At 25.4% G+C, this 12,592-nt stretch overlaps 1 protein-coding gene and 1 non-coding gene across 2 annotated transcripts; both read left to right on the top strand.

Moving 5' to 3' along the window:
- Positions 1 to 2,114: 2,114 nt before the first annotated feature.
- On the top strand, positions 2,115 to 12,323 carry LOC112602823 (UDP-glucuronosyltransferase-like). Its single transcript, XM_025351146.1, has 7 exons — positions 2,115 to 2,243; positions 2,334 to 2,584; positions 4,072 to 4,661; positions 5,463 to 5,688; positions 5,806 to 6,025; positions 6,088 to 6,326; positions 12,238 to 12,323. Exons 2-7 carry the CDS (start codon positions 2,350 to 2,352, stop codon positions 12,321 to 12,323), a joined length of 1,596 nt encoding a protein of 531 aa, XP_025206931.1. The 5' UTR covers positions 2,115 to 2,243; positions 2,334 to 2,349.
- Positions 9,348 to 9,420, top strand: Trnar-ccu. The gene has a single exon. It is a non-coding gene; the product is annotated as a tRNA-Arg (tRNA).
- Positions 12,324 to 12,592: the final 269 nt, after the last annotated feature.

Raw genomic sequence — 12,592 nt, forward strand, 5'->3', positions numbered from 1 at the left:
TTTAATAAATTCAACTTGATAACTTTGAGCAAACATATTATTATTTTGTACTCTAAAATATTGTATAATAAACATAATAAAATATAAAAAGTAATAATTATTAACATTTTTTAAAAATATAATGTAAATAACAAAAAACCAAACAAAACAAAATGTAATAATACGACAACGTGACAAAAGTTCATGGCAAAAACCAGATAGCTCCGGAGCTACCTTGTTCTTCGACCGAAAAAAAAAACAAGACAGCTCCAAATACGTTATATTTCCTATACTGGTTGTTGGATTTGTCTCGTTCTTGTACCGATAAACTCGTAATTTTTTGCTTTATCAAATTCAATGAAAACCCGATTTTGAAAAAAAAATGGAGTTGTCCGGTTTTTGCACGGACGCCTTCAATTTAAATACTGGAGACTATATTACTTCCTCGCAGTGGCGTATTTAAAGTGGGGGATCAAGGGGATAAATCCCCCCCCATAGGCTGTATAACACAAATAATTACAGTCATATTATTTAAAAAATTATTATTTTTTTTTTTATCAATAATTGATTAAATTTGTAAGAATTAAAATATTTTAATATATTGTACAATATTCTCATTGGTATCTTCATTTATAAAGTTATATCCCCCCATGACAAAAACCTAAATACGCCACTGCATCCTCGTAAAAATGATTTAACTCAAAAACTATTGTATATATTTAGTATATAAAAACGAAAAACTAAAAAAGAGATAAAAGATTTTAATTTATATTATGCAAGTATAATTTTGTTTAAATATTATTATATATTATTTATGATATTATTTAATCTTGATTATAAAAAATATGTACATACTTGGAATCATTAACAACCTAAAGAGTAAAACTGAACTCAAATTTTACTATATGTAATACAAATAAATATTTAAAAATCATTTATCATTTTAATTAGAGATATATAAATCAAAATTTAATATTAAGTACATATATTATTATAAAATAACATTTTTAGCATAATTGATTAAGATGACAATTCCGATACAAATATTAATCATTATTTACTATTTATCTACAATCAACTATAAACACTAAAATATATTCTATAAATTATATTATTATTATTAAGTGTATAAAATGTATAAAATAGGTACTTAGTTTTATTTTGACAAATTATGGAACAATGAAAGTTATGTACAAATTTGTTTTACACTTTGCTGATGTTTAAAAATTGTATTTTGCTAATTTATGCATATTTACAGTTTCTACTGCTATTTTTCTTTTAATGAGCATGGGCGCTCATTGGGAGGGGGGGGCGAAAGACGAGTCACTAACCCTGGAAAAATAATATAATGCTATAATAAGTATTACCATTATAGATATTATTTAATTACCTAAAGAGCAAATAATTTTTTTTTTTTTTATCAGTATAGGGATTTTAAATCAAAAATATACATTTATATATAGTCGTATTGACGACTTGATATAGTATACGCAAGATTGATCACAGATTAAACGTTTATTTAGTTTATATTTTAAGACTCTTTTCGATATTTTTATTTTCCTAAAATGAAATCAATGAGCGCCCATAAATATAGGTAACTTCAATACAGTATTCAAGTATGTAGGCGAAAACATGTATTTTGATTTTCAAATAGATATAGGTTACCCTATCGACTGTTATCAATTTATCACTAATGACATCGTACTATTTGTTCTAATAATTTCCAATAATATAGTTATTTTTAAAATTTTGTGTCATAACTCATTAGCATTACATTGCAAATCTCAGATTTATTGTATTTACGTTCCAAACCAAAACTAACCAATAATTCCCAAATACCTATTACCATATTCAGATATTCTATAAAAATAAATATAAAGTTTTTTCTATAAAAATCAAAAAAATGTATAGACAATTTTATTTTGCATCTTTACCAATGTTTTGTGCTTATTTTGGTGTTTTCAAGTTCCTATTAAAGCCCTAAAAATTTATTTTTTAGTTCTATAACATCTGATTTAAAATTTAACTAAATTTGATTTAAATTAAATAATACATTCATTGAAAAGAAATCAAGCAAACTATATCATATTACGTAATTTATTTTGTCAAGGTCTTTACCCTTGCTACGTAATATAGTGTTATCAAATCAGTTTGACGAAAAGTACCTAACTTTATGATGTCTATGAATATGTCTCATTTGTTTCAACATTAATATCAATGAATTCAATTTATTCTCAATCGTCAAATTGCTGATATCAGTCAATGTAAGTAATTTTAACTACATTTTTTAAATCTTTTTTTGTTGAAACGCTAATATTAAAATAAGATAATTTTGTGTTTGAACCGCGTTTTAGATTATTTAGGCATAAAATGTTGCCCAGCGTATTTTTTTGTTCGGTTTTATGTATCACAACCACCATTACAAGAGCTTCAAATATATTAGTGTTTATGCCATTACCGATTAAAAGCCATTTCCGCGGATTCCAACCACTGTTTGAAACATTGTCAAACCGAGGGCATAATGTAACCGTAGTCAGTTCATACCCTCTAGATCATTCAGTGGCCAACTACACAGATATAGGGCCATTTATTGACAAAACAAGAGGTTCGTGAACATTTATAAAGTATTTATTCATAATTGACACAACAAAAATTACAAATTTACATAATATAATATTAATAATATATACAATATACATTTGTAATGTATGCTTTATTATATTTAATACGTAGTTATGTATTTTTGAAAATATAATTTATTAGCCGTATTATCAAATTTGATCATTACTGCAGTATTGGAATGATGCTAATTTCATTTTAAACTTCAAAGTACCCAATTATTACTTACTTAGTAGTTATTACATATAAATTACGTATTAAAATTAAAAAGGGTAGATACTTTATGATGAACTTATACCAAACAATTTTAAGAAATAAAATTTAGAATATTAGCTTCTAACAATCTCAATATATTTTGATTAGTAGTATATTGGTACTTATATCTATACAATAATAATACTGAACATAAAAAGTGGAAAAATGGTGTGACGAGGAGAAAAATTTTGAACAATCTATTTCAACTCATAACGAGGGAGAAGCCTGTGAATTGGGCCATAGTTAACCTTTTTTCAAAAAGTATACAGTAATCAGGCCACTTCTGTTTTAAATTTATTATAGGAAGACTCGGTGATTGAGCCACATTTTCAATAATTATTATTATTGTATCCGGTAATTAGGCCACTATAAAATTTTATATTTTAATAAAATAATATTTAATATAATACGTTACATATTGCAACAATAGTGCAATACCTAACACTTCAGTGCACACGAAACTTTATTCGAAGCAACCACGTGGATTATCAAAAGGTAATAATAAATTATCCAATATTAAATGATATAAAATTAGTAGAGGTTACTAATTAAAATGGATAAAAATAGCCAAAAGCGTAATTTACAAAGATTATAAGACATTGTTTAGTTGATTGCAAACTATACTATCCACATTTATTGCCTATTACAATACAGCTCAAATAAGAATTAAAAACATTTTCAGATTATATTTTTGACACCTATATTTGTGACATGCTATTTTTCCTCCGCAACATGAGCATTAGGTATACGTATACCGGTCAGAATCTGTAACTCGAACTACAAACAAATCGTATCTTTTCATTTTTCATTCGTATTTCAAAAATCATGTTTAAATGTCACATTTAAATATTCATAATTTTCAAATGTTTTTTGGGGAGTTCAATTGGAAGTTTATATTAAATTAAATCGTAAAAACAGTAAAATCCAAAAAATGAACTTTAATTCGAAAAAAATATATTCTCAATGAAATAAAAAAATACAAAGTAGGGGAAAAACAAGATTTTAATATGTAAAATTTGTGTTATATTATTTAAAAAAATAATTGTCTATAATATACTATATTACTATATAATAATTAATAATGTATATTGTATATGTATTATATAATACATAAGAACAACACATACTTCTTGTACATAATATTATAATATGTACAGAAATAATCAGATTATTATTATATTATCCAAATGGAAGATATTTGAAATATTTTTTTTTCAGCGAAAAATGTAATGGATTTGGTACGCATGAACTTTATAACATCGGTTCAATTAAAATGGCGTATTGGTATACAACTTTCGGAAATGGTCATGTCACATAGAAATATGAAACAGTTCGTTCAATCGAATTCAAACTCGTACGATTTAGTTATGGTTGAAACATTCGGCCAAGAATATGCTGTAGCCATGGGTCACAAATTTAATGCCCCCGTCATTAATCTAGCACCTGCGATGATCTGGACTAGTATTAGCAAATGGTTGCACGTCCCTTCCACGTTTTCGTACATACCGGATGCGTGTACGCAACCAACCACCAACATGGGTTTCGTCGAACGTTTAAAGAATACTATTACTGGGCTTATGCAATTATATGTAGAAAACTACTTGTATTTGCCCAAAACGAAGGAAGTGATGAACACATACCTCAAATATAGGAACTGGGAATCCAGACCTCCGCTTGAGAATATGTTGAATAATGTATCTTTAACACTGGTCAATTCTCATAATGCGATTGGTATATCTAGACCATACCTTCCGGGCATTATTGAAGTAGGTGGGATGCACATTAAAGATCCAAAATCTTTACCCAAAGTAAGTAAAATTGACTGCAGTAGATAATGGTGTCTTTGTTCTTCTTAATGTCTATTTGTAGGTATTTAAAGAATTGCTTTGCTAAATAGTAAATGCATAAAATCATCATGGATTTAATATTTTATATACTATTTAATATGAATTTTTTATTAGTACATAATATGAAAATACATTTTTGAATAATATTTTAAATAAGTTAAATGCTAAAAGCATATATATATGTACCTACTTAACGAATTAACAGCACCTATAATTTGATACATTTTTTTGTAGAAATTGAAATGAAGATAAGAAGAGATACATTTTTGATTTTTACAATAACTATTTGAAGATAAAATACTGTATGAACATAAGGTTATGTAAATAACTACCTAGGTAAATTAAAACTTAAAATTGATACCGGTTCAATATTAATAGTTATGTTATAGGGTTTTAATATAATTTCGACAATTTCGTAAAATATATGTTAACCAAAGGCATAATTAGGGGGGGAGGGCTTGGGATGGGCTTCAATTTTACTCATCATTTTCCTAGATAATTCATATAAATTAAAACTTATAATTGTGTAGTGAGGACAAATTATATTCCCAAGGTACCTTATTTTGTTAAAAAACATGTTTAGGACTCCAGCCTATGATGTTAATACTTATAAAGATTAAAGTTATAAATCTGTTAAGTATCGACAAAAATGTATATTTTATACACGTCAACATCATCATTTTTAAATTGTGTTATGGTTTATTAATTATTTACATAACTTATAAATTTTATAAAAATCACAATTTTTATTTATAATTTTAGAATCTTCAAACATTTTTAGATGCAGCAAATCAAGGAGTAATATTTTTTAGTTTTGGTACGCTAGTTAATTTAAATGACTTACCTAAAGAAAAATTAAAAATTTTTATTAATGTTCTTGGAAGATTAAAACAAAAAGTAATAATAAAATGGACACCCGAAGACAGTAATGTAAAACTGCCTCAAAACATCATGACTGGTTCGTGGTTTCCACAGAGGGATATTTTAGGTAATAATGTTAATACATTATTATTGTTAGTTATACACTTCTCTAAAAATCAATATTTTATATTCATTTAATTTTTATATGACATAACATATTATACAATATTTTACATACATGCAGCTCACCCAAATGTAATACTTTTCATTACTCACGGAGGATTACATAGCTTAGAAGAAACTGTTTGTAATGCAAAACCTGTAGTTGGAGTACCTTTTTTCGCTGAACAAAATTTTAACATGAAAATAGTCGAAGAAATAGGTTATGGTAAATTAGTAAATTTTTTTGAAATTACTGAAGAATCTTTTGAAAATACCATCAAAGAAGTGTTGTCCAATGAGATGTATATACAAATAATTCAATTAATTAAAATTATTATCATAAAAATAATTGTTTTTAAATTAGGTTTAAGGAGAAAGCAATTATACAGAGTCATGTGTACAAAGATCAACCGATGAAACCCCTTGATCATGCTGTTTACTGGGTCGAGTATGTTATACGGTACGGCGGGGCTGGACATTTAAAAAGTGACTCCATAGGATTAAATGATTTACAGTATTTTTTGTTCGACGTATTATTAATTTTACTTCTGTCTATTGGACTAATTGCTTGGTTGTGTAATTTTATATTTGCAAAATGTATATCTAAAATGTATAAACAACTTATTATAAGTATTATTTTTTCTAAATAATTATTTATTAATAAATGTGTTTTTAACAAGTTAAATTTAAACTTAATAATTATATTTAATACATTTATTCTCGTGTGATTTCTCATCATATTAATTTCGATCTTATTAGTTATTAGTTATTAGTACTTATTACGTATAGGTATAATCAGAATTATCTAAAATTCTGCAAATAAAAGTTAAGTGTATACATACATACACTTTAATAGGAAGATATGAGTATCTGTAAAGTATAACGATAACGGTAAATATTAAATTGACTTATGCCATCCGGCGTTTCAGATCTGAAATCAGTGGAATCATGCAATTTCTGGTCGAAAAGTTATATTGTAAAACACAAAATTAGTCATTAGATATTTAAAACTTAAAATTAATAAATTCAACGTATGCCACATGGTTCACATAAGTCATAATTTATTTTGAAATTTTGACAATCGGCACAAATATTTTCTTGGTAAAAAAAAAAAAAATTTAAATGTATTATCCAATCATAATAATTTCACTTATAAGTTGAAGCATTGATTTTAGAATATACTTAAATATATTCTAAAACCAATGTTTGTACGCATACTAGACAATAATAAGAATACACCTATACATATATCCAGATATCCTATACTATACAAATTGACGATTTGATGAATATATTATATATATTATATTTTTATAACTATATCTGATTTACTATCATAATTATGAATTATGATAAGTGATAATGTACAATACTTGTTTATCTAAAATTAAGCGTTTTTATATTATATAAATATCTATATTAAAACTTCATTAAACGTGATAACAGAAATTAGAATACGAACACAAAATCATTAAAACTTAGTTGTATTAAAACTGTATAATAGTAAATTAAGTATAAACAAACAAAAGTATTTAGATATATTTTAGATAAACCATAGAAAACAAAATAACTATATTATATAAAATTATCTAGTAACCATAATATTAATTAAAAAAAAAAATTACGATTGATGAGTGATGAGTAGTGATGACTATAGGTACTTATGTAATGCCTGCATATAGTTTATGCAACATGAATTATCTAATCTATAAATCATAATATAATTATAATATATACTACGAAATACGTTAATTTATTATGTAATATACTAAACATTGCTTTACAAATAAGAAATACTCGCAGAGTAACAACAAGTCACTTAAGTAATATGTTTTAGTATATTTTTTTTTTTGTAATTTACTCTTCTGTGTAATGCTTTAAGCATATGGCATATCTCAAATCTCAATAATTTCATAGGTTTGTAATTCATGGGTCAAAGACATCGTCTTATACAATATGATACACATATTCAGTAGGTTTACCGTCGACTTATTAAAGTATAATCACTTATCATGGACGGATTAGAAAGTCAACTATAGCACTATTTCTAAACTTTTTGGTAGAACATTTCACATTATTTAGACAAATGGAATAAAACATGACAACGTATTGTTTTTTTTTTTTTTAAGTTACACAGCATCATATATGGTGAAATGTATTAAAGTATATTATTCTAAAATGTTGTACGAAACATGTGTAGCACATGCACTACTTGAGTAGCAGAAGAAATTAGGAAATATTTCCCAAAAGTTGAACAACTCATTTCGAATGGGAAAAAATATTTTTAAAAGCCCCTTCAAGAGTAAATATTTTTAAAAAAATTCCTATCTTCACTAAACATTTTGAAGCTAACGGTAAAAGAAATGATGGTTTTCAGTTTTCAATTTTCATCCGAGTTATCAAGAAACAACATTTTAACAAAATATAAGATATGTAGGTAATCGCTATAAGTTTAGATACCTATACCGGCTATAACTACCTAAACTACCTAATACCTATCCCAATATTTTATAATGTGAAAATTGTAAGCATTCGAAACGCATGAAGAAATAAATTATTACCTACTACAGACTTGCTATTATACTAGCTAGGTACAATGTACATATTTAAAAATAATAATTTCATATTGTAAACTCTTGATGAATTGAATAACAAGAGGAATAGATATAAGTTTTAGCTATCGAGTTTTATTGTAAAGGTAATTTCATTAATTTCAAGAAGATTTAGTTGAGATAACAAATAAATCGAGATACCAACGTTCAGTATCAACATCATGAGATTCTACAGTATTTTTATATTATTATATTAATGGTTATTAAGTTATTATTGTTTATTCTTATTAAGAAATAATTAATAATTGTTATTAGTGAAAGCAGGGCTGAGAAACTAATAACCCGTATACAATTTTACCTGTTTTGTGGTACATTTTTAAATTTAAAATTATATTTTATGTAAGAAAAGAATTTTATAAATATTAGGTAAACATTTCAAATATCTATAGTTACATAAAAAAAAACTGATTTTTTTATACAAGTTTTGTCTAAAAATTCATTTTTATAATTAATATTTTGTTAACCTTGGTTATTTTTAAAAATTCTAGAAAGATAAGTCCTTTATGAGGTCATCATCCTAACTTCTTTAAGCCAGTTAAAAATAATTATATCCAATTCTCTATCGAAACTCAAAAATTAACTTCAACTAAGTTAAAAATCGAATAATTCAATCTACCTACTACTTATCGTATATTCACCACAAAAAAAAACATACATATTATAGTCAATAATAATACATTCATAAATTTCGTAAATTAAAAATAAATTCTATAAATAAATACCTACTTATTTTCGTAAACATAACCTGATAAATTGATTAGTATAGCAATATGGAAAATTCGAAACTAAAATAAATTATATAACTACTATCATTCTGAATTCTGATTTATGTGTCTGAAACAAAAATAAGATACTTATCTGAAGTAAATAATACAATAACATAAAAGTGAATAATAAAATTGAATATATCTAATGATTTCTAAAATTACAATTGTCAATAATAAAACTAAAAAAATATATTTCAATTTCATGATTGGCTTAAATCTCACCAATTTATTTGTTCCACGCACCAGCCCCTGTGGCCTAATGGATAAGGCATCGGTCTCCTAAACCGGGGATTGTGGGTTCGAGTCCCACCAGGGGTACGGTCTAAATTTTTGCATTATTTTTCAAGTTGATTTACAATTTAAATATTCACATACATACATAACTGTGTGATACATTAAAGTTAAATCATTAAAACTTAAATAAGTGAATGCATTTATCAGTATGTAAAATTAATTTTTTGGAGCCATATTTTTGCAGAAAACACATTATGTTGTTGAAATTATATTTAAAATTTTGAGCTATTTGATGATGAACCAATTGTTTTGAAAATTATTTTGTGCGATTTGTATTTTATGTCTCTATATAAATCACCTAACACCATTTAGAAAATTATAAATTATAATACTTCCAGGCACGTCGTCAAGAGGAGGCCTGGCCCTCTAAGAAAAGTAAATGGCCCCAAACTAGCATCCTTAATTTTATTTTTAAATATTTTAAATATTATGGCGTTTAATCGTCCCAAATCCTAAATATATTATATTATATTATTCCATTTAATTAACAAACGTATAACAAAAATGTAATTCTAAGATTTTATTTTATAAGTATTAGTCACTCGACAATTTGAGATAAGAGTAAGACAGTACATCTATTATCTAATAGATTGAAAACTAGAAATACCAAATACGGTTATTGAACGTACATTGATGAACACAACTACGGACAACATTACAATAGTGAACCTATGTAATACGATAAACATGCCTAACAAAATAACAAAAAAATATTATTCTCTATTGAGTTTGAGCATTGATTCATTCAAAACTGAAAACACGTAGCGTTGTAGACCGTAATAGTTAACAAGGCACGATATAATAACTAAGAGAACTTTAATAAATTATTTTAATAATCAAAAAAACTTGAGAACCGAGAGGTAAGTACGAAAATTATACATAGATACTTCGAATAAATTTTATCTACTAAAGTCTTATTTACCTATATTTTTTTTTTTTACTAATTAATAATTATTGTAATTATTTTCTTATTATATAATTAATAATGCATTCATGTAGTTTTAGATATTCTAGTACAGTAGCGTCCCTAGACCCTTTTATAGGGGGGGGGGGCGAACTCCATACATCATATATATGAAAATACACCAATTTATAATAAAATAAATAAGAAAATTGAGGTCATGGAGGGGGCGACTACATATTTTACATTTTTAAGACATTTTATTCTATGTACAATATTATCAATAAATTTAAATACCTATTTTATTTATTTTTATTATTTAAATCATTATTATCATTAGTGTTTTATTGCGTTATAATATGCGTAACTGTAATCTCAGCACTTAAATAATCTGTATAAAGTACCTATAATATTATAACATAGGAGGTAGTACGACTATATATATATATCTATTTCTGGACTCAAGTTATTTACTATTGGTGATTATATTATTTTATTAAATTAATGATTTTAAAAATTAAAAAAAAAAGAAAAGATTTTATTCATTAAATTTTGATTTACCTAATCGATAATATTATGATTACTTTTTCATACTAATTGGTATTGGTATCTATCTATTTATTATACTTAACTAATACATAGACAATACTTTGTGAAATATAGTTTTTTTTTTATAGTCATTGTGTAATAAGAAGTGAAATGATATGGGGGGGGGGGGGTACAAAAAATAGAAAGATACCAAAAAATATCGGCCTCCTTATGAAAAAATGCCTAGCTACGTGCCTGAATACTTCAAAATCATTTTTTATAGGAAAATAAATCTAATGAGTACCTACTACAAGTAAGAGGGTCAAAATTAAAAAAATTTCTTTCGTTACTTAATTTTTTGAAAAAACAATAAAAAAATAAGGGAAAATTGAAAATTCTTATGAAATTAGTATTTGTTAAAATCAATTTTGTTGTAAGCAAAAAACGAATAACCGTAAATACTTTAAAATATATTCATTTAAATGTTTACATTTTGACTAGTGTTGAGTTATTCTATAGTATAGGCCTTGCATTTAAAATTTAATTTTTTTTCTAAAAATGTAGATAAAAATTTTGGCTGGGTTATAAGGTATTGAAAATTTAATATAAGGATCCTCAAATATTACTATTACTGTAATTTAAAAAAACAGTGGGCGTAATTTATTAAATATTTTTTAAAAGTTTCTGAAATTTAAATGTTGATACTAATGGATAATCATTGCACGCGTAAAAAAGTAAAATACTTAAATAACTAGTAAAAGTTATATAGATTGACAGTTTTCACTCACAACAATTTTTTGTATTCAATGATTTATCATTAAATTTAAATTTAACACATATCTCACAGATTTTCGTATAAATTTTGTTAAGTATCTTTAACTAAATTTTAAAAATTAAATATAATATCTTATTGTTATCGCTTTTCAGTTAGTCATTAAAGTTTATATCCTGAAAAATGTAAGACTTAACTCGTACAGTCTAACCTACGTTGGAATAATAGTAAATAATAATTGACTACTACGTGTAAAATGTACTGGAAATAATTTATTCTATATTTCTATCCTATGTATATTCATTGAATTAGACAGGTAACGTAGAGCGCTAGAGCTTACGACGCCTGTTATAAATAATATATAATGATCAATTATTTGATATAACGTACCTTTTATAAATATGAATAAATTTAAGTGGGTATGAACTATTGTCGATAACTTACCAGTTGAGTTCTTTATTAATAATCAATAGAAAAAGATTATTTATTTTGGTTTTAAGAATCGTATTATTACTTGTAAGTTTTTTTATTATTCATGTATACATTATTAGCGTTCTTGGTATAGCGACTTCAAAGACGCGAAGCGAATTTAGGTGTACTGAGCATTTATATATTATTATTTATTTCTTGTGTGATTTAGATTTAGTCAAACTGAGTCTTGACAGTTGTACAACACCGTCGACACCGGACACGACCACTTCACAGATCAAAACTTTAATGGACTAGGTTCAGTAGGCTCGACACTTTATTTTTTTATTAGTCGATTAAAATAACTGAAGAAATATGTATAACTGATAATAACGCTTTCCGAACGTGAAAACTATAAAGTAATGATAAGTAGATGTCTAACCTTAGAAGAAAAAACCATTTTAATACAACAATAAAACTAATTGAAATTTTGAATTTGTGAAAGTAACAAATCAATGTTCGATTTCAGTATTAATTGATGAAGTTGATCTTCAAACAATTTTTAAAGTACTGACCTAAAATAGTAA

The sequence above is a fragment of the Melanaphis sacchari genome, unplaced genomic scaffold (genome assembly GCF_002803265.2).
Source record: "Melanaphis sacchari strain LSU unplaced genomic scaffold, SCAv2.0 Contig91_pilon_pilon, whole genome shotgun sequence".
NCBI classification, from domain to species: domain Eukaryota; kingdom Metazoa; phylum Arthropoda; class Insecta; order Hemiptera; family Aphididae; genus Melanaphis; species Melanaphis sacchari.